The sequence below is a fragment of the Chinchilla lanigera genome, unplaced genomic scaffold (assembly GCF_000276665.1).
Source record: "Chinchilla lanigera isolate Chin_1 unplaced genomic scaffold, ChiLan1.0 scaffold00040, whole genome shotgun sequence".
NCBI classification, from domain to species: Eukaryota; Metazoa; Chordata; class Mammalia; order Rodentia; family Chinchillidae; genus Chinchilla; species Chinchilla lanigera.
This window is the reverse complement of record NW_004955441.1, coordinates 10,691,531-10,715,545: the sequence shown is the minus strand read 5'-3', so window position 1 is coordinate 10,715,545 and position 24,015 is coordinate 10,691,531. Positions and strand designations below refer to the sequence as shown.

Here is a 24,015-nt window from a genome sequence, read left to right as displayed (position 1 = left end):
GGTTGTCCAGATCAGCACACCCAGGGTGTTCCTGTCGATTGATGTTTCATCTCCATAGTGTAAAAAATGAGACTAACCTCTTCATGATCCCAAAGAATAAAAAGCAATGTCCTCACAGTACTGAATCAGACTCTACCCCAAATGGCCTTGTTTAATATGGAGTAAGGGAAGATCCAAGAATGGAGGAGCATCATGAAAACAGTGTAAAGAAATGAAGTCTCTGTGTTATTACTCCTATATTTTACCTTTCTTTTTTATTCCTCTGTCAAATTCCCAATCCCTTCATGATTTTTTGGTGACAGTGGAGCACCAGTTGCAGAACTTGTTGACAGAGGTGGATTAGTTCTGCTGCCTAAATTTTGGTGACCTTTGGAAATCAACTCCTCCCTGATCTGACCCTTTCTAGATCGGTGAGGTTCATTCTCCTGCTTGGAATTCTTTCTGACCTGGTGTATTATACGTCATTTGTCTGAGGACAGATGTGAAGGTGACAGCATGGTCTCGCTGCATGTGTCTGCTATGTGTTTATCCTGCCGATGGTTTTCGGCTAGTGCTGTACTAGCTGTTGGTTATAGTGGCTAGCAGAAGGATTAGCAGGTGAACTTTCTTACCTCAGCCTCACTTGGCACTCACTAACTTTACCCAGCCCTTTAAAGAAGAAAGCAATGGTTCCCAGAAGATATATGGGTCATTGAATTTAACTTTTCTTATTTATTTGAGAAGAATAAAGCATAAATTATGTGAGAAGTCTGTTCAAAGAAAGTTCCATTTATTTCTCTCAGCATAACTTACCAATAAAGTTGTATTCTCGTATTAGCTGTGGAGAATTCTTCCTGCTTAGTTTATAAACTGTCATGTAGACAGGTATAACACTTTTGGAACAGTATTTAACAATAATATATATGTCTTAAGAGCATAAATCCACTGTGAGAAATTTCTTTTAAACCTGTTTTGTGTGTGTGCCTTATATTTTCCTCTTCTGTGGTTTATAAGTGCTTCAGAAATCAGAGTAACTTAAAACTTCCACTCTGGGGAGCCAGTAGCTTTCTGTGGTACTCATGAAAAGTAGATATAAAGAAGGAAATCAGAATGTAGCTAACGTGATTTTTCTTTAACAGCTTTGTTGAGATATAATTCACTTATGATATAATGCATGTATTTAAAGCATATAATTCAAGGATTTCTGGATTTGCAGAGTTGTACAACCATTAGCAAAATCTAATTTTGGAATAGAACATCACTTGAAAAATCCACAAGCCCATTAGCAGTCACTGCTCCTTCCCCTCCACCTCTGCTCCCCCCAGCCCTAGGCAACCGCTAATCTCCCTTCTGGACATTTCGTGTACATGGAGTCTTGCAATATGTAATCTTTTGTGTCTGGCTTCTTTCATTTAGTATTATGTTTCCAAGTGCACATGGTTGCATCTGTCAGTACTGTGTGCCTTTTTATTGCCTCAAGTGGGTTAATATCGCATACTTAACGTTTATTAAATATCGGCAGTGCTTATCACAAAGTCAATAACCAACTCCTTCAGACTTCAAATACGGGATCCCTTTGGATTCTGTATTTCTTCTTGTCCTGTGGAGTTTTAAATATCATTCAGTTAGTCTTCTAGGAGTAGACTCTTCTGTGACGTATTAAGTAACTGATCAGTCTATAAGAAGCCTCAAAACAATTAAGTAAAGGGAATTTTTGTGTTGGCTAAATTTGTTAACAAAAGTGCCTTACGTAGTTCTGTCAGAAACTTGCCACCAAATTGTGGTGCATAAGGCGTGGTCAGTGAGAGCCACTGTACAGCCTCTTTGCATGCTTAACAAGCAGGTGATTGGGAGGTGGCCCATCTACTTATCCAAAGCAACGTGGTGCCTTGCCAGCTGTGCTTCTATAAAGGAAATTTTGAATTAGGAGGGTTCAAGTTTGAGAATTGATACAAGGAAACCACAAACAGGTACATGTCAAATAAAAGCCCATTAATTTTTGTGTTGTTTTTTCATAGGCATTGTTGGCATCTGAACCAAAGAAAGGCAAAATGGATTTGTTGAAAATAACAATGAAAGAGTTAATCTTTTTGGCTGGGCCCACAGATAACTCACAGAGCACAGTCCCCCAGGTAATAAGGGAAATACACAAAACTTGCTAGGAGGGCATTGGGTTTAAATCTTTGCTATGTATTATTTTTGAAAAGTATCTGTTAAAAGATATATAACTCATAGATAGGCAGACATTTGAGGTTTTATATGAATACTTCCTTGGATTTTTTTTTTTTTTGGTCTTTTGTCTACAAAATAAAGCATTGCTTTAATTGATAAGTACCTATTAAAATGAACTAGCCAGGCGTGATGATGCACGCCTGTAATCCCAGCACTCAGGAGGCTGATGCAGGAGGATCGTTTCGAGTTTGAGACCAGCCTGGGCTACAAAGTGAGCTCAAGTCCAGCCTGAACTGCATAGTGAGACCCTGTCTCAAAAAGACCAATAAATAAATAAAATGAATTGTTTTAAAACTTTGGTGAAAACATGCAACTGTTAGAAGTTATTTTATAATATTACTATTGCATCTAAAATTTTGAAAATGAATATGCATTCACTTTAGAATTTCATGTGTGCTTTGAGTTGATGTAGACTTTTTGACTCAGTAGTTAAGTCTTTAGATATAACATCTAACTTCTAGTATATTTCACAATTTAATTTTAAATTGTGTGTAATGTTTAATTTCTTAAACTGGAATTGATTTCAGTGTTCATTATATTCAGTGTGTATTTTTCTATGTTGACATATTTCAAAGATTCATTATATCACCTATAATTTGATTTTACATTTAAAATAAAAATACTGTAATTTCATTTTCCATTTAGAAAATTAATATTCAAGTATTTTTATCTAATACATCATTCCCTCTTAATTGTAATACCACCTCTGTCATGTACTATTTTTGTAGGTAAGCATTTCTGTTTTTTGTTCTCTTTTCCTGTGGTCTATTAATCTGTCCTTGGACCAAAACAATGATTTTAGTTACCATATTACCAATGATTCTAATTACCCTAGGGTAATTACTATTTAATTACCCTATGGTACTTTTATTACCATAGTAACTTATGAGATTGCATAAGATGAGTCAGTCTCTCTCTCTCTCTGTCTCTGTGTTCAGAACTGCTTTATTATATTTGTCCTGTTACACCTTTAAATCTTTGAATCACCTTATTAAATTCAACAAAAGACCTTTTCGGAGTTTTGGTTGGAATTCAGATGTGTTCTTCCATTAGGGAGAATGATTTCTCATCATTATTGAATCTTGCTTGCGGTCTGGGCCAGCTCAGTAGTAGAATGACTGTGCTGTGGCTCATTTCTCCATTTGTTCAGATCTTCCTTACTGTCTGCCATTAGCTTCAAAAATAGTTTTCCAGGTTGGGCACGATGGCACATCCTTGTAGTTTCAGCTACTCAGGAGGCTGAGGCAGGAATATTGTTTGAGCCTAGGAGTTCAGGGTCAGCTTGGGCAGCATAGTATGACCCTATCTCTTAAAAAATAAAATGTCCCCCATAAAAGCTCTATAACTCTTTTGTGAGATTTATTTCTATATATATTTTTGCGTGCAGTCATAAGTGATATTTTAAAATTTTGTATTGTCTTTTGCTGTTGTGTAACAATACAATTGATTTTTGTTCAGTTACTGTGGGTTTACCAGAATTGCTACAACACATGACTTCTCTGTGATTTCTTTTGGGTTTATTTATAGGTAATCATATTTTCAGTGATAATGATACTTTTGTTTTACCTTTCTAATACTTAATCTTTGTTTGTTTGTTTGGGACAAACTCTCACTATGTATCCTAGGCCAGCCTTGAACTTGCAGTGTAGACCAGGCTGTCCTCGGATTTATGGTCCTTCTGCCTCAGCCTCCCAAATGCTGCCATTATAGCAATGTGCCACAATGCCCAGCTCTAAATCTTTAAAAAAATTTTCTCATCTTATTCTGCTGTTGAAACCTGTAGTAGAATTATGAATAAAAATAGAGATAGCAGGAATCCTTATGTTGTTTTTGTTATTTGTTGTAATTTTTACTCTGTCCTTTACCTTGTTAAGGAAAGTGAATTTTATTGAATGCTTTCTTGCATCTTTTGAAATACACTTTTTTCCCTCTAAAATTTGCAAGTTCTATGAATTATGTTAATTTTTTAAGTGGAATACTATCTATATACTAAGCATGAACCCAACTTGGACATGATGTTTTTATACATTGTTAGATTTGGTTTAAAACTTTTAAAAAATAGATTTTTGTATGTTTCACTGGATTTGTGAGATTGGCTTGTGGTTTTCCTTTCTTATGATGTACCTGTCCACTTTTAATATGTATTTTGCATTTTGATTATCTTATACATAGAGAGGTGTGCAAGTCTTACTTGTACCTCAGTATAGTTTCCCAAAGGAACACACTTGTGTAGCCAGCAAAAAACAACATTTCTAGCGCCCAAAAGCCCGCTCATGCTCTTTTCCAATCAGCACCCTCCCCAGGAGTGCCACTGTGCTACCTTCTAACACCTTAGTTTCAGTTTTACTTATTATCTGAATTCTATAAAGATAAAACCACACATAGCTGGGTGTGGTCACTCGTGCCTGCAATCCTAATGCTCTGGGAGGCTGAGTTGAGTGGATTAGAAATTTGAGCCTGGGTAGTTTACCAGTTTAACAAGATCCTGTCTCAAAATAAAAAGCAAAAAAGGACTGAGAATGTAGGTCAGTGTGAAGGCCCCAGGTTCAATCTCCAGTAGTGTAAAAGCAAGCAGACACAGAAACTACATAAAGCCATACTTTTGATATGATCTCTTTTGGTTGACATTATGTTTATGATATCCATCAATATAATAATTTATTCATTTTCATTGCTGATGTACAGTTTATCCATTCTAGAGGAATATATTGATACTTTAAATTTTTGATTAAGAATAGTGCTTTTGAGATAGTTCTCAGACATATTTAATGGTGAACATGCGTTGTATGTTTCTGTTGAGGATACACTAAAGAGTAATTATTGGATACAGTATGCTTATGTTCAGCTTTAGCAAATACTACCATTTTCCCAAAGTAGTTGTTCAGACCTTATTCTGGTAGCCAGGTTATGTTAGATTCATAAAATAAATCTGGGTGTCTTCTCTTTGCAGCCCATGTAAGATGGAGGTTATGTATTCTCTGAATGTAGAATTCATTTATAAAATCATGAGAGGCTTTTTCTTTATTGTTGTAGTTTTTTTTTTTTTAAAGTCTTTGGGAGGGTTTTTATTGATTTTCTTTTCCTTTCTTTTTATTTATTTTTTTGTCTTTTTGAGACAAAAATGGGGTCTCACTGTGCAGTTCAGGCTGCACATGTTGATCTCACACTCATGATGATCCTCTTGCCTCAGCCTCCTAAGTGCTGGGATTACAGGCATGAGCCACTACACTGTTGATTTTCTTTACTGGTAATATCTCTCTAGGTGTTTAGTTTTTCCTTGAATTTGTATTGATAAATTCTGCATTTAGGCTATAGTTAATTTCATTTTAATTCTTCAAATTGATTCCTGTAGGGTTGTTCACAGCATTACTTTTTATTTTCTCGTCTTCTGTGTCTGCAGGTATGTCTTCTTCCATAGCACTGCTTATTTGCTCCTTCTCTTTCTTCTTGGTTAGTTTTCTCAGAGATTTTTTTGTTTCAAAAATCAGCTTGTAGTTTTGTTAGTGTTCTTAGTTGTATCTTTGCTTTTAAATCTATTTCTCTTTTTATTTCCCTTCTGTCTTGTTCTTTTTCTGTCATCTTCAGTCAACACAGCACCTTCATTTTTAGTCATAATTTTGAATAGATGTATTTCATGTATGTGTCTAAGTGGTGTACATTTCTTTTTTAAGTTTCACTGATGTGCATCCTTATGTAGCAGCTTCCTTATTCAGCTTTATTAAAATTTCTTTTCCTTTGATTAGTCAATTTAGAAAGTATTTTTAAAAATTATTTCTAATTTAGTTACACTGTTGTCAAAGAATATAAAATAGTAATTATTTAGTATTTGTTGTGAGTTTATTTGTGTCTGGGTTTTAAAAAGATAAATGTTATACGTGTCCTTGAAAATAATGTGTATTTGTTAGATACAGGGTGCTATATGTGTTCATTAAATCAAACTTTTTTATTTCATTCTTAGAACCTTTTTAAAATTTAAATATTTAATTTTATTAGTACATGTTTGCAGCTCCTGCAGCTTGTGCTCGTCTTGGGGAGTGGTTACGTGTACATGCCACGGCCTGTTTCTTTGTTGTTTTTTAAAAAAAAAAACAACTCTTTTTTTCCTCTTTTTTCCTCCTCCAATTCCCAAACCCATTTTTCAGTCTTGCTAATTTTAATTATCCGTTATTGAGTATGTTTTATTAATCTACTATATTATTTGTAAACTGCCCATTTCTTTTTGTAATCTTAGGCAAGGCTTAGAAGTGACATAGCTTTCGACCCACAGCTGATTTTGAGCTCTTCCTTCTAGGTCCACGCTCTCAATATCCTCCGTGCATTATTCAGAGACACGCGTCTGGGAGAGAATGTCATTCCTTTTGTTGCTGATGGAGCCAAGGCTGCAATTCTGGGCTTTACCTCACCAGTCTGGGCAGTGAGTGCTTTTGTCATTTATTTTCACTGACTTAATTATGCTTTTGAGTAGGTTCTAATAAACTGACCTTTCACAGAGTGATTAAAAAAATACATACTGCATTTTATCAAGGAGTTTCTCTAAGGGAGGAATAAATTCTGGGATCAAACTATGATTTAATACTTTATGGTTCCATTTTATCTTATTTGTTGATTTTTTTCTAGCCATAACTCTTCATTTTATTTTAGTGGTTGCTTTAGGGTTTATAGCATTTATCTTTAACTTATCACTATCTGCCGTCAAGTGATATTATACCATGCCATTTAAAGTTTAGGAACTTAATAACAGTGTATTTCTGTTTCTCAGCCACAGTCTTTGTATTGTCCTTATGCATGTTACTTTTATGTTGTTATAAACCCATGTTACATTGTTACCACTTTTGTTTAAACCATTATCTTTTTTTTTTTCCCCTGTGGTACTGGAGATTGAACCCAGGACCTTCACACTGAGCTACATTCCCAGCCATTTTATATTTTTTAATTTAGAGATGGGGTCTTGCTAAGTTCCCCAAGATAGGCTCAGCCTCCTAAGAGTTCTGGGATTATAGGCATGTGCCACCACTTCCATTTTAATGTTTTTTTCAACTTTTGATAGACTGTTTATAGTACTCATTTACTTGTTTTCTAACTTTCTCTTCATTTACTAGTTTAAAGTTTTCTTTAAAACTATCTATCTTTCTTTTTCATTTACTAGTTTAACCATTTTTAAATATATACAATTCAGGGTTATTAAGTATGCTCACAGTGTTCATTACCATTATGCATTTTCAGAACTTTCTTACCATCCCAAACAGATCTATACCTGTTAATCACTAACTCTTTGTCTTCCCTCCCTTTATATCTTGTAACCTCAGTTCTGCTCTCTGTCCCTACAAATTTCCTGATGTAATACGTAAGTGGAATCAAACGATATTTGTCCCTTTGTGTTTGGCTTGTATCACTCGCTCTAATATCTTTAAGGTTTATCTGTGTTGGCTGGATAATCTTCCATTATATATATGCAACACATTTTTAAAAATCTATTCATCTGTTGATGGACTTTCAGATTGTTTTCACTTGTTGGTTATTCTGAATAACATAGTGAAATATTGATGTACCAGTTGTCTGAGTTCCTGTTTCTGGTTCATTTCGGTATATGAGGTAATAATTCCATGTTTAACTTTTTGAGGAACTGCAAACTACTTTCCACAATAGCAGGACCATTGCATACTCACATCAACCATGTCTAATAGTTCCAGTTTTTTTACATCTACACGAATACCTATTACTTTGCATTTTTTAATGATAGCCCACCCTAATCTGATATGAAGTGGTATCCTATTCTGGTTTTGATTTGCATTTCCCTAATGATTGGTAATGTTGATCTGGAAGCAGAACGGGTCTTAGTATGTCACTGTGTCTTCCTTTTGGATGCTTTGTAATGCAGATTCTCTGTATTAGTACATTAAATGAGTACTATAAACAGTCTATCAAAAGTTGAAAAAAACATTAAAATGGAAGAAGTACTGGGTCACATTTTCATTTGTGATATGATCACCATCCACAAATGTTTTGATTTAGAACTCTAAAGATCATGGGAAGTACCTAGTACACCCACTGGATTTAAGAAAATAAACTTTCATGTAGTTTTTCCTGATTTCTAGGGGAAGCATCATAGTTTTTTCTGTTTTCCCATGTCATTGTGTCTTCTAGAAAAAGGAAAATAGTAAATGTTTTGTAGGCTCTTGAAATATGGCTTTAAAAAGTGCCTGGCAAAGGGAGAGGAGAAAAGAAGCAAGATTTTAAACTAGAATATTTACTCGAAAGTCAGTCTTTCCATCTAGTGAGTTGCACAAGTCATTTCATACCTACATGAGAAGCCTGTAATTGCGAGTCAATCTATTTCAGTGGCAGCCAAAAGCGTAGACTCCCAATATGAAAAGGAATCCTCAAGGTTGCCAGCTCTTGCTAGGAACTTTGGGCATCTTCCTGTAAGAGACACAGACCTCTGGAATTCTGTCTGGGAGTATTGCGTAACTGCTCTTGAGGACATACTGTTTACCTTTTACATTTACAGGAAACAGAGCAATACCTGTATTTTGTGTGGTCAGAGAGGTAGAAATGTGGCTTGATCATCATGAAAAGAAGAGATCATAACACTGATTGCCAGCTATATCAGTATTGTGTTCTTCAAGCTTGATTCCAGACAATACAAGAAATATTTTCTGTAAAAGGGCTTTACCAGAGTAAAACATGGTGATCCCCAGCCCCCGTGTCCGCCGGCACCTTCTTGCCAAAACTGAAAGTGTCAGAAATGAGTGCTTCATGTTTTGGAGTTGACATTTTTAAAATACAGAGTACATTTAGTATTGTAAGCATAGTAGGCATTAGACATACCTACTGTTTTGTAGATGATATGTTAAGCTTTAGAAATATAAGGATAAATAAGACAGTCATAATGGCTGTCAGTAATTACTGAGTATTTTCATGTACCTGGCATCATTTACATTACACTAATTTATCTCAGTGGTGCTAATGTATGCAATATTCATCAGTAAAGAACAAGGCTCAGGCCAGGGATATAGCTCAGTGGCACAAGCGCCTGCCTGGCAAGCATAAGGTCCTGAGTTCAGTCCCCGGTACAAAAAAAAATGATAAAAACAATGCTCTCAAAGAGGTGAAATTCCTTTGTCTGAGGACAAAAAACTACTGACTCTAAAAATTGTGCTCTTGTAGAGGAGAGTTTTGGTTGTTACAGGATTATGAAGGAGGTGTATTTCAGCTAACTTGGAAGGTGTCTTAGTTTTCTCATTGCTGAGACAAAATATCGAACACCCAAAGTTAGAGAAAGAAAGGTTTCACTTCATAGTTGGCTGACTCCAAGGCAGGGTGGCATCACAGAAGAAGAACAGTTTATGGTGGGCAGAAGGCAGCAAAGTAGTAAAGAAGCAGCAGCAAGTGATAAACAACATCACAGCATGTCACACCCTAGATCCAGCCACTGAAGAGCCCTACCTATGACCACATGAGGCTTTTGGGAGCGTCCAGGTACAAGCCATAACAAGGTTTTTGCCTGTTTCCCCTTTTTTTGTTGTTTTGTTTTTGAGAGAGGGTCTTGCTATGCAGTTCAGGCTGGCCTTGAACTTACTATATAGGCAAAACAAGGCCAAAACAAATCAAAAGATATCCTGTGTTCACTACTGGAAGAACTTAAATTATTAAGATAGCAATATTCCCCAAATTGATCTATAAATTCAGTACATTCTCTGTTAAAATCTCATCTGGCTTTTTGGGGCAGAAGTTGACATGCTGGTTGTAAAATGTATAAGAAAATGCAAGGGAACCATAATAGGCAAAGCAATTTTGAAAAAGAAGAATAAAGAGGATTCACAAGTTTTAATTTTCAAAATTATGAAAAAGCCATAATAAAAGATTGTGATATTAGAAGAAGGATAGATGTATAAATCAGTAGAATAGGATTGATTGTCCAACTTCCACATTTAATAAGCAAGAATGACTTCAGTGGAGAAGGAGTAATACCACTAGGACAACTAGACATCTGCATGTAAAAGAATGAAATTAGTTCCTATCTCATACCATGTTGAAATAACTAAAAATGGATTAAAAACCTGTGTAAAAGTTATAAAACGTTTAGAAGAAAAATTAAAGGTGAAAATTTTGAAACTTGAAATAGGTAATAGTTTCTTAGATATGACATGTAAAGTACAAACAACAAAAGAAATTAGGTAAATTAAATTTAATCGAAATAAAAATGGCGTTTCAAAGGGTACCATCAAGAAATGAAAAGACAACTCCCAGAATGGGACACAAGGTTTGCAAATAATATATCTAATTAGAGTCTAGTATCCAGAACATATAAAGAATTCTTAGAATTCAATAACAAGATAATTCAATTAAAAATTGACAGTGAATTTGAATACATTTCTCCAAAGACAGTGCTACATTAGAGGATGCTTAAGATCATTTGTCACTAGAGAAATGCTAATCAGTACCATAATACTTAATAAAAGAAAAAATGATGGACATTCCTAAGTATTATGGCGGATGTGGAGAAATTTGGAAATTGGTGGAATTGGAACCCTCATAAATTGCTTGTGAGAATATAAAATGGTATCGCCACTTAGCATTCCTCAAAAGGTTAAACAGAGTTACTATATGATTGCACCTGCCACTTCTAGGTATAACCCAAGAGAAATAAACGTGTCTACGCAATCAAAAAGTGAAGACAAGACCATTGCCCATCAAATGCTGAACAGACCTTAAAAATGTGGAATATCTGTACAATGGGATATTAGCCAGCCATGAAAAGGAATAGTATGCTCTCTGTGACACCGTGGGTGAACCTGAGGACACTGTGTTAAGTGAAAGAAGCCTGGCATGAAAGACTACCTAGCATGTAGTCCCATGCGTAGTGTCTGAAATAGGCAAATTTATAGAGAAAAAAGGTAGATTAGTATTTCCCATTTGTTTGAGGATAAGGAATGATGAGTAATGCCTGTGGGTTTCATTTTGGGGTAATGAAACATTGTTGAAGTATTTAGTAGTAATAATTTCTCGCTTTGGGAATATAGTAAAGACAGCTGATTAAAATACTTTATAAAAATGCTAAGTTCTATGGTATATGAATTTTACCTCAATATAATAAAAAGTAATTTTTAAAATGAAAATAAAATGCAATCATTTGGTCCCTTTGGTGGTTGCTATGCTATGAACTGAAAATTAGTAAATATTTGGAAATAATTCTATACTGACTAAGTTAATGGGGAAATCAAATAGCTGATGAGAGAAAGCTCTTTTAAAAATTTTTTTTCCCTGGGACTGCAAGTAAGTAAGGAGAATGCCTGATAGAATATCACCATTTTGGTACACCTATGGAGATAGGTAATGATCATCCGTGGCTATTATTAAGGGAACTTCGGGCTGGGGATTTAGTTCAGCGGCACAGCATCTGCCTGGCATGCGCAACCTCGTGAGTTTGATTCCCGGTACAGGAAAAAAAAAAAGGGAACTTTACAGTGGGTATCTGAGTCTGTTCTGATTGCTTTAACAAAATACCACAAACTCTGACTTATAAGCAACAGAAATTTATTTCTCACATTGTGGAGGCTAGAAAATCTGAGATTAAGGTCCTGGCAGATTGATTGTCTGCTGAGGGTTGTGTTTTGGTTCAGGGAGGGTCTCTTAGTCATCCTCGTGTGGCAGAAGGGGCAAAGCGTGTCTCTCTAGCATCTTTTCTTTGGGGACTAATATCCCTATGAGGGTAGAACTGTCATTATCTAACTGAGTCTTAAATTTTCCTCACCTCCTAATACCATCACCTTGGGGGTTAGGAAGTCGGGGTACACAAGCATTCAGCCCATATTACTGAGACATTATGTGCCTCCTACCTTCAGCCTACTGACTCAAGCAAATGTTTATTTCTGGAGGTGCCTGTTCACTTTGTGAAATAAGTCTCTACAGTTTTGTTACTCCTGGTTTAACTTTGCCACCTTTGTCACAAAGATTGGTTTAGGGCAAGATGGAATTTGTGATTTTGTTTCTTTCTTTTCTCTTCATTTCACCCCTCTGTATCCCTCCCTCCTTTCTTTCTGTTGTTTCAGCCGGTAGGAGCTCTAACTGAGGACCTTTGCATGCTGCTTAAGTGCTCTACTACTGAGCGATAGCCCCAAACCCTCGTTTTGTGTTTGTTGTTGTGACATCGGAGAGGAAACAAGGTCTTTGCCAAGTCAACTTAGATCTATGAGCATGAGAACTATTTGAGTGGACTGGGTAAGAGGTAATCCAGGCCTGAGCTGGGGCAGAGGCAATACTGATGAAGTAGCAGATGGACTGCTTTTTTGTTTAGGGGCAGCAGGGAAGATGCATAGTAAGGACTCCATCAGGGTTTGTTGACGCTGAATGAATGCAAGTAGATCTTCTGACTTTAGAGTTTCGTTGCAGTTTTGGTATGAACTGTGCTGGTGTATCTATAAAGTCCACTTCCAGGGTTACCAGGGATGAACTGAAGCAGTTTGGGGCTTCCAGAGGAGGTTATAAGCTGGTGGCCAATAGGACAAATGTCCATGGCTGTGTTTTGTTTGGCCTCTATGGTGGTTTTTCCTTCCTTTTCTTTAATTTGTTGCCAACATTTCAAAATAGTGACATTTCACATAAAATCAGGCTTTCTGGCTTCTCTAGAAAAAACAGATCGGGCAACACTGGGTTTATATTCCCTAGCGGCAGCGAGTCAGCTGAAGCTGAACAGCGATTGCATTAGACACAGTTCACTGTTGCCTGTGTTGCTCACTGGTCCTTCTGGGCATTGGAATTTGCAGTCTTTACTGCAGTGGTTTTAGGAAACTGTTTTCTAAATCCTGCTTTATTATTTTTAATGAGCTTTCTGTTTATATTGCTACTTAACATACCGTATGATAATGACATCCACCTAATGAGAATATGACCTCTATGGTGACTGTGTTTTCTATTTCTGGATGTGGTACTGGTAATAGTGCCTTGCATACTGTAGGAAAGGCAGTGCAGGATTACACAACTCTGTTCTGATTTGGCAGAGTAATTCTAGAGTCTTGGCACAGTACTTTGGAAAAGATGTGTTCTGTTAGTATCTTGGAGAAGTGGTTCAGGTTCATTAATTAAAATTCTTACCTCTTAGTTTTATTATTTATTTCAAACAATTTGAAGGTCAAGATTTCTTGAGTAGGTTACTGGCATTGTGAGGTTAATAAATAACATTTTGCGTATTTATCACTCTTGGTTTTATTAATTACACGGTTTCTTTGACATGAAGTCCTACAAGTATTTTCTCATAGGTAGATAATCACAGAAAGAAAATACAGAGAGTTTAGGTCTCTCCTAGAATATTCATTGTCAGGAAGGCTATGGAAATATAGTTTTGTTTTTTTCTTTAAAACAAATGGTATTTGATGATACAAGTACAAAGACACCATGAAAACGGTTGTTGGTAATAGCAGAAGTAGGGAAACAAAGAGCTTGATTTAAGAGGAAGTCATTGAGTCAGTTTCTGTAAAGTTTCTTTTGAAATTTGTCCTATGAGCATAAATTATATTCTCTTCAGCCCCATACTAGCGAAGGCTAATGGTTTTGAGTGTCTACTTAGATCATTATAAATGTTGGTTTCATGCCATAAATGTTTCTTAATCCTTTATTGTGTTTATTTTTACATTAGGTGCGAAATTCATCCACTCTTCTCTTTAGTTCCTTGATCACAAGGATATTTGGAGTTAAACGGGGAAAGGATGAACATTCGAAAACAAATAGGTAAGCTGCATCTAATGTTAACTTGACTTTTTTTTTTTTTTTTGGTTTTTTGGTTTTTCTCCGGTACCGGGAACCGAACTCACGACCTTGCGCTTGCCAGGCAGGCGCTTTGCTGCTGAGCTAAATCCCCAGCCCCTTAACTTGACTTTTTACGCAGTACTATCCTGGCCAAAACTATTTCAATTTGTTGAAATTTTGCTTACTTTTATGGATTCACCTGCAGTATAAAACTATAAAAATACTATGCTAAGTTAGCCTATGCTGCTAAATTCTAAACCCTTGGACAAAAATATCAATTGTTTGATAAGTGAACCTTTCAAGGCAGCAAAAATATAGTAAGGGCTAACATCTAGGCTTGTTTCTCAGTGCATTCACTGAAATTTCTTTTCTTTGTATCTTCTTGAAGTATTTCTGAAATGTCCTAAATTTTTCTTGGTGTGTTATTTTCTTCCGGTACCAGGAATCGAACTCACGACCTTACGCTTGCCAGGCAGGCGCTGTGCTGCTAAGCTAAGTCCCCAGCCCCTTCCTGATGTGTTACTAAGTACTGTCTTCTACATTATCTTTAGTTGCACAAGTGGAAGTTTCGATACGTGTGAAACTCATCAGAACATGTCCTAGACTACCTTTGCATGCATTATAGTCTCAAGTATAATGAATGAATGGGAGCTCTTTGAGATATTGATAATATGAAATAAATAATGAAATAATATTGATAATATGAAATAAACAATGCTTTTTACATTTTGGTCTTTAATTTACTCTCTATTTTTTTCTTAGTGTCTGAAAGGGAGCCTATGGAACTATTTTATTATGGATGATTTTGGAGGGGAGATGATTTTTTGATATACTACACAAGTTAGTTTTTCAAGAAGATAACATTTGAATAGTTCTTCAAGCATTTGAGAGGACTTAATGGTAGTGTAGCTGGCTTGCAGTTGTTAACACTAGATGTCACTATCGCTGCATGTTTAATTACTTCCTTAACTTCATTTAGGGCTCAGTTTCGTCCAGTAGTCTCCTCCTGAGGACTTCAGTTCCTCTCCTGTCTGAAAAGTTTACCGTGCTTAAAATTTAGGTTTTAAGTTGTTATTTGTTAAAATATATTTTATTGTAATGAAACCAGGTCTTAAAAATTAAAGAATATCTTGAAATAATTTTGTGATGTGATGGTGGTAATTCTAGTAAAACCTACTGTAGTGGTTCAGAAGTGTCGTTTAAACTGCTACCTATCACCCTCAAAATTCACCAGATATTAAGAAGGAAGGTAACTGGCTAAAAGTGTGAATCCATAAACATATTCAGAAAATACACATTTTTAAAAATTGAATTTGTTTTAAAAGAAATCACTACTCTTTTGGAAGAATGACCATAATTTTTACTTTTTAGCCTGTTCCTAAATTATTAGTATTTTTTCTTTTGGCTTTGTCTACTTTGTTAATCTATAATGTGCTGAGGTTTGAAACAGGCCTTATAAGGCCATGGTAAATAGTGATATAAATAAAACATATTGGGTTATCAGGCAGGTAAAGTGGATGTTTAGAACTGAGGTTCAGAATGAAAGAGTGCTTTTCCCTTTAGTTTTTATGAAGTGATTCTTGTATGTGTATTTAAATTTTACTATGCACAGAAGAAAAATTATCAGATTTATTTCATTTAGGTTGCAACTGAAGGGTGGAAGAATAGGGCAGTGATACCACACAGTTTTCATTATTTTTCTTTACCAAAGTCACATAGATGGGAACCTCCATTATAAATCCTATTCCTTTTGGATAGGAAAACTTACAAAATTAGAACTTTCCTAGAGAGAAGAAAGTGGAATATTTGTATAATTGCTTTGAATAAAGTTGAAAAGTGAAATGAAGGAATTAGAACGTTATTTTGCTAAAATGTGATGAACATTCTTGGTAAGACCCTTTATCTGAAGACTGTTATGAACCTACACAGGCTTCATTCACCATTTAATCCTTCTGCCGCATGGCACTCCTTGCCCTGTTCGCTCTTTAAGATTGTTAGTGTTTTAAATGTGTAATTGTTTATGATGTTCCTTCTACTTTTGTAGTTTGTTTAATTATGTCACTATTTGTTGAAATGTTTATATGACTGTTCCTTACAAGGGCAGGACCTTTTCCATCCATCCTTTATATGTATAGTGGACATTTTAAGAATGCTAGTAATAATGTCTTGTATGTTGGTTACTTAACTGTTGAATAACACTTCAAAACCATTTACTGTTGCTTTCACAACCACAGATTGTTCTGCACATAATCTTGCAAACTTGTATTCTTGCTCAGAGAAGAACTGGACATAAAAAGAACATCTGCCTTTTCCATCTAGTTGTGAAAAAAAAATGTCTATCTTGGAGTAAACAAACTTGGTTTCTAGGCATTTTGTTGCCGCTGGAGATGACCTTAATAGACTCCCTTGTTCGCTGTGCACTTCACTTTCTCCATCTGCATACCAGGAATAAGAAGATCGAGGGTTCTCCCTCATGGGATTACTGTGAGCATAAAACAAACCTTTAGAGTTTATTTTTTTAAAAATATTGGAAGTCCCAACCAATTAGAGATATGATCTGTTATTTCTCTCTGTTACTGCTTCTGTTATTCTACTCACCCCATTGTGTTGCTGTGAGTGCTTGTTTGAGGACAGCTTCAGGGTTAGCATCCTGTCAGTCTTTGTGTACCTGGTGGCTCATGGTGTCAGCTATATAGGCGTCATAAAAAATACTTCAGGCTGTGTTGTTGTAGAGGAGACATAAGAAATCTTTTTTATTCCTGCCTTTGTTCCTCTAGGCATGATAATCAACTGAGACACATAAATTGAGTTGCTCCTCTGGAAAATAAGAGGTTTAGATTAGCCCCGAGTTCTCTTTCCTTTATAGTGTTAAGCTCTGGCTTTATATAAGCTCTGGCTTTTATATTGATACAGTTGCATGTTTGGTGATGGGCTATATGACTGTGCCTAGAACAGTACTTGCCATGGGGCAAGGACAAGCAGTTCCCATTTTTTATATAAAGAAAGGTCTTGCCTCCCCTTTTGGAAGTGTGTGGCATGTACTTGCAGTGATGGCTCTTTTGAGCTCTTTGGTCTTACTCTAGGTATGTTCTTTGGACTGTGAGTTTTACTTGCACGTTTTGAATATTATTACATTTTAATTTTCTAAAACTCTTTCTTTGCTTTCTTGCCACTTAACTGACTGGGCCTAACAGAATGAATAATTTATCCTATATAAAATCAAGACCCGCACAGCTCTGCAATGTGGAGAATGAGCTGCACTTTCGAAAGCAGCTTCCATCTGCATGTGAGGGGCTCATTCTCATCACTCCTCATTTCCTTACAGGGCAGGGTCTGAACCAGGGTGGACTTCATTCTAGATCTTTCCCTTTAGCCTGGATTAACCTCAGCTAAACTAGTCCCAGCTCAGTGGCGAATGTCAAAGTAGAGTCCTCTGAAAAGCTTTATTTTAAACCTCTTGGAGTGACTGTTCTGCCAAAACTTCATACAGGTGCCCAGCATACAGAGTCACAGTGTTACAAAAGAACTTTTACACTTTCCTCACCGTGAGTGATAGGAAATTTGGAACTTACTCAAGGTGCTTACAATTCAACTGAGGAGACAAAAATTGTTACCTGGGAGTCAGATAAAATTGAAGACACCATGTAATAATCTCCTGCATAATGCGATGTGGGTAGTGGGTGCCATAAAAATTCATAAATGGGAGAATTTTGAAGCAAGTAGAGTTACTTAACAGACTTTTAGGATGAATATACTTGGGATACATGGAAACAAATGGATTAAAAAGGGAAATAATTAAAAATCTTATTTATTGTATTGCTAGATGTGATCTCTACTCTGTCTTATAAAAAGGATTCATATTCAAGTTAATAGATTTGGGTGGTGTTTAGTACCGTTCCAGAAGAAAATTATTTGCAAAAGTATCACTAAGTCCAAGAAATTTTTTTTCGGTGCCTGTGTTAGATGTTAAATTTATTCTGTTTTTCTGGGTGTCAGTGACAGAATTATTTTCCTTGTTTCTCTGAACATCTTAGTGGTGTAGATCTGGAGGGACCCTCCGAGGGATGTCTGGTCTCGTCCAGCATCCTGCTTATAGGCAGATTCGGGAGCAATTTCCAGACAGATTGGCTTCTCTCCTATTCTTTGTGTTTTCTAGGAAAAGAGATTCCACAAGTTTCTGTGGTTACCCACTCCATTGTTTAGAAAAGAATTGGATTCTCAAAACTAAAATTGAGAGCTATGGGGCAACTGGGTTTTTATGTTTTACAGAATGTAATTATTAGAATTCAGAATAGGTTGCTTTGAACTACGTGGTATCTTCTAGCAAGGGCCTATTTGTCCAAACTAAAAATCAGAATTTTCTTTGATCGTGGCCAAGAAAACGTAACATCCTTTGACCTCAGAAATTCTCATTTTCTCCCCTGAGTAAGCATTTTTTATTTTATTTCTTTATCCTGGGACAGCCCTCTGCTAGGTCCTCAGATAAATCAGAAATACCCTGTGCTCTAAGGTAACTGACTGTCCATGAACAAGATGACAGTAACCTGTTTTTGGAGTCTCTTTGTCCAAGCTGAGTTGAAAATTCTGAAGGCAGGTGGCGTTTCTTCAGTGCTGACTGCCTATCTGCTCTCGGCACATGCCAGGCCTTTTTCAGGTGTCTAATTTAGCCTTGATCTCAGCACCGTGAGTGGATAATGTCATTCTCACCTCCCGGTGGAGTAAACCCAGGGTAGTGACATCTAGTTACTTGCCTACTGTCATTAGCCAGAAAGTGACAGGACTAGAACATGAGAATTGCATTCCATCTACAGAGTAGTATTAATTTGCCCACCAACATGCAGAGTTCCTCATGAACAGTGAGTCCATTTTTTTACAGTCTGGCTTTAGGTTATGCCTTGTCAGTCCATGGGAAGTGATCCACTTTACCTGAGATATGAATATGGACCACAATTTCACATTTCCCACGTGGTAGGTTGATTTTCATGGGAAAAGTGAGAGGCTGCCAGAGGAGAGGCTTGCTTTGAAGTAACTAGAAGACTCTTGCTATGGATGGTAGAAGATGATATGGACGATAGGCTCTTTGGCCTATGAATATTCTTTTTCTCAGCAAGCCAGTTGATGTTTCCGTGCAGACACAGATGAGGGAAGAGTAGGCCTGAAGGTTTCTCAGGTCACTGTAAACCAGAAAGTTGGAAATTTAGTGTTCTGACTGGTAAGTAGGGAATGGAGTAAACTGACCCAATAGGGTATTGTTATTTAATTTTGTTGTTGTTTTTTTTTTTTAATCTTTTTGAGACAGGGTTTTTCTGTGCAGTTCAGGCTGGCTTGAACTCACTTTGTAGTCCAAGATGGCCTCGAAATCATCTTTCTCAGCCTCCTGAGTACTGGGATTACAGGGTGTGTGGCCACACCCAGCATAGTATTGTTATTGCTAGCAAGAAATTTACAGGTTGTTTTACAGTCATTTCTGCAAAACTTTTGTATTTGATACTAGTTTGATGCTACAGGGAGAGGGTTTGGGGGCTTACAGAAACTCTTACCTGTGAATGATTTCTTTTAGACTTAACGTAGTATTTTTCACAATCTCTACTTACATTTTTCATTCAGATCTTTAATTAAAACATTAATAATAACATTGATTATTACTTATTTTTATCGTTGAGAGAAAGTAAAAAAATTATCCATTCCTATTCTCATTCCACAGATGTGAAAATTGAGGTATAAAAATGTTAAGTAATTTGCTTAAGATCATAAAGCTAGTACTGGCACTATAATTTAATGTTTATTTTTTGCTCACAGTAAGCTAGTCTAGAACATTTTTAAAGTTAACTGATTTCTTAAAAATGAAGTTTTTATTAGTAACCGTACTACCGGTTGGATCCAAATGATTTTAATGTAGAATATGAGGCTTGTTCTCCCAAAGAAGCACTTGTCATAGGATTTTAAATATTAGTGATTTGAAATTAAGAACCCAAAGTGTTGACATGGTCTGGAGGTATCATTCATGTATTTTTCACAGATACTTGTCACACATTTAATGAGTAGATAAATGAATATTTTTGGAGACTAAGAAGTAAAGTATAAGTCTTGGAAGAAGCCCTTGTTGAAAAGTTCTTAAAATCAGAATTAAACCTATAGCTGCACTTTGGCCTACTGAAGAGTGTCATATTTTAAGTTTTTGTTTATTGTTAGGTTCTTGGATTTTAGATAGGAAAACCACAAGTAAAAAGTTTAACCTAAAAGAAATTCTTAAAAAGAATATGTTCATGAATTTGAGTTGGGAATTAGTCATTGTGTTCTTAAATATTGACTCTTGCATGGACCAAGTAATCTTTGTTTCTAACTAGTGCTTCAGGCCATTTCCTTCTCTAATAACTAAGGCATTGTTGCTCTCGTTTGAGCACGTTCTATGGAATTTTGGCAATGCATGCATCCTCCTTCTGCATCTTAGTAAAAGCATGAGTAAATATTTTTTTCTCAACTTTGGTATTTTTGCAGCTTACATTTTATATGAGCCAGACTAATATAATGTAATACCAGGATTACATAATTTAAGACGTCAGATTTGCTCATAAGCAGTATTTGTTATCCATTCACTACCTGTAGAGAAATATTCCAGAGCTATTTTCCAAACGAAAAAATAGAACCAAAGAGGTTAAAGCTGAAAGGAATAGTTCCTTTAGAACTTGGATAATATTTCTTTCTTATTCAAAACTTAATCTTTGTAACGACTAGTTTTAGTGATGTATATAGCTTTGAAATTACAGGAATTTTCAACTATAGTTATACACTGAACTTTCTTTATAAAATATAATCAATACATTTTATCATTGAATGCTTATTAGGTACCACTAGCACATACCAAAATAGTTTTTTGACATAGTGTGGATTTCAAAGAGTTTGTTGTTTATTGAGAGATAAGACTAACTTGTGAGCTATTTTAGGAACTATGATTAGCAAACTTTGCGGTACTGTCAGGATAGAGGGTCAGAGGAGGAGGAGGCCAAGCCCCAGGCAGCAGTACAGGTTAATCTGGAATTGAAAGAAAAGGCAGGATTTGCATAGTGATAGAACAGGGTATTGCCTGTAGGTTTGTATGGCACAAAGGTGGCGGTTGGGACACATGTTGCGTGTGTCTGGGGAAGTTAGATAATAAACCAGACCAGGACAGAGAGGACATGATAGTGTTCATTCATTCCCAGAGCATGGGTCCATGGATCATCACCTGCTCTGTATAGGCACTGCACTAGGTTCTGGGTGCCTATCAGTGAGTACAATAGACATGCCAAAGAAACTAGTTTGATTTTTTTTTTTTTTTAACTTTGGGAATAGTTTAGAAGTTTCTGTATCTATGTATTTTTTGTCTATGTTAAAATCTTTGTTTTAAGAATCATTTGAGGAGTGATCCCATTCTGTCACTGACTAGCAGACTAGTGCAAAGCCCTGGAAGAGAATTGCTTGTGAATAACCAGGTGTGATCATTGTAGCATTTATTCTTTCTGTCACTTCTAAACTGTGTACTGACTGTGCTAAGAGGAGTATGTCCCACCTTTTAAGAAATACTGTTTCCTCTGAGAAATTAAAACATATTTACTAAAAAGTTGATTTTTGTGTTTTAGTAAATAGAAGTGTGAGAGTAAATAAAAGTTTCTTCATGGCATTATCTCTTAAAACAGTGATGGCAAATCTTTTAGAGACAAATGCCCAAACTGCAACCCAAAACCCATTTATTTATCACAAGTTGCCAACACGGCAATTAAACGTGAATACTGAGGTTTTAGTTTAGAAAAACAACTCATATTAATATGTTTGTCTTAAGAGAAAAATACAAGTATACCATAGGTTCATCACTGCTGTCTTAGAGCATTTAATATGCTATAATGTGTCTTGTGAATCTTCATGAGTGGGATATAGCATGCAGTACTTCCCTAAATTACTTGACCCTTGGTCTCTCTTTCTCTCAAAGAACATCTATGCTCCATCAAACATAGTTTGATATGGGCAGACTGTTTAGGGCAAGTGACAGTCATGTTTCTGATTATTAGGAGTATCACCAGATAAAGGAAAGAAGATGTTCTTTTCTGATTATCTTGGTAGCAACAGAAAGACTTAGTTTTAGATGCAGTTAAATACATTATATTATCCTAATTTGTCAGATAAAAATTTGAAAGCATCCTATATGTAGTAGGTAGTTAATACATGTGAATCTATACGTTTCATAATTATAGACTTTTAAAAATCCTATTATAATTAAAATGTCCCTTTGGGAGAATAAACTTCATATTCTATAGTAGTCTAGAGTTTTATCAGAAGGAATACTTTCCATTTTCCCAAAACCTTGATTTTTTATATGGGGAAATAATGCCCATAGCAGTTGAAGAACTGATCAACAAGCTGAGTATGTAATTTGTCAGACTTGCGATATATCTGTCTGTGTGTTTTTGTGGATGTGGGGAGGGTGCGGGCAGAGAGGGAGTAGGGAACAGAGTATAGTGTGCCCCTGACTTACAAGCATCTGAGTTACAGACTTCCACAGATGTACAGTATAAGATTCACAAGTGTATTGTATAAGACCCACTTTGTTGGATTATGAGCAAATCTGACTTACAAATGTTCTCCCAGAACAGAACTTGTTTATAAGTTGGGGACTTACTATAGTAACCAACTTTGAAATATAGAAGGCAAGCTTTGGGTCGCCTAGGAAGACTGAGTTCTTTGGACTGTTTGTATTGGTAATAAGTTAAGCAGTATACTCTGTTGTTATTACCCCTCATCTCCCAAATAACTCCACTTACTAAAATATAAATACAAGCATGAAATGACTCAGACTTATGGCACTTACAATACTTCTGGGTGCCAGTAGTAGAAAACCCAAAATTTTCCCCGTTTCTATGATGCCATCTCAGATGTGGTGGTACAGACCCAGGAAAGCTTTCTTGATGGCTGCAGGATGCTATAGTTATCACATCCAGAGGTTGCAGAATCTATGTACAATATCCTAGTGGCCTGCTGCATACCCCCTCTCATTTATTTGTTTATTCATGCATTTTGAGACAGGGTCTCACTTTACAGTTCAGACTGGTCTGTGGGTGTGCCACCACACCTAGCTCTTTATATCTTTTTAAAAGCAGTAGCTCCTCTTCCTGTGTATGTTCTTGTATCCGGACCTCCACACCCTACGGCCTTTTCTTCACCATATCTTGTTGCCCAAAGTTAACGTCTCAGCACGCCCCAACTTAGTCCTGGTGAAAGAAGTGTATCTACCGTAATTAGCTTAGACTACTCAGGGTTCTCCATCTATGTCTGGGGTTGGTGCCAGCCCTCTCTGAAACATATGACTGTTTTGAAAAGGGTATATTTCCAACCAAAGACAAGGTTGTTGAAAGGAGGGCTGGGATGGGGAAATAAATGCTGATTAGGCATTAATAGTACCAGCTGCTGTGTTCTAGGCTATCGCAGAAGCTTTGAAAATATTTTCATTAGGAATGTTGACTTAAATATAGGAAGATAATATATGCAGTGTTTTAGCCTAATAGAATAATTTTTCCTTTATTTGTATATTTCCTACATAAAATTGTAACACAACAGGAAGCTGTACAAGTGTCTGGGTATATTGTTCTGTATAATTTATTTTTTTCTTTTTAAAAATTTTTTGTGTTTTTTGAGGCAGAGTCTCACTGTGTAGTTCAGACTGACCTTGAATTTATGTAGTCGAGGCTGCCCTCGAACTCAGCAGTCCTCCTAACATAGCCTCCCAAGTGCTGGGATTACAGGCTTGTTCCACCACGCCTGGCCTGTATAACTTACTCTTATATGCAGCTTGCCTTTTAAAATTTTCACTCAGTGTCTTAGTCCATTTTGTGTTATTATAACAATACCTAATGCTAGGTAATAAATAAAGAATTCTGGTGGCTGGGGGTAACAGAATGCTGGTGTGCTGGAGAGGGCCCCTTGGCTCATCACAGTACAGTGGACAAGCAGAAATGGAACTGACTGTGTGTATGTAGCAAGGCCAAGTACATGATGGGGCCCTCCCTTAAAACAGCTCACTCTGTCCAG

General features: G+C 36.2%; 1 protein-coding gene and 1 long non-coding RNA gene across 3 annotated transcripts in view; one reads left to right on the top strand and one right to left on the bottom strand.

Moving 5' to 3' along the window:
- The window catches only part of Thada (thyroid adenoma associated), a 321,327-nt gene that overhangs the window by 77,336 nt on the left and 219,976 nt on the right, over positions 1 to 24,015 (top strand). The window contains 3 exon segments of the mRNA XM_013517530.1: positions 1,998 to 2,111; positions 6,503 to 6,625; positions 13,847 to 13,938. Of these exon segments, the coding sequence (XP_013372984.1) occupies positions 1,998 to 2,111; positions 6,503 to 6,625; positions 13,847 to 13,938 (329 nt within the window).
- On the bottom strand, positions 18,745 to 23,802 carry LOC102023957. Of its 2 annotated transcripts, none has more exons than XR_001235304.1 (2): positions 23,764 to 23,802; positions 18,745 to 19,130 (listed from the first exon to the last, which is right to left on the bottom strand). It is a non-coding gene; the product is annotated as an uncharacterized LOC102023957 (long non-coding RNA). The 2 variants fall into 2 exon arrangements; XR_262067.2 differs by lacking the exon at positions 23,764 to 23,802 and adding an exon at positions 23,653 to 23,694.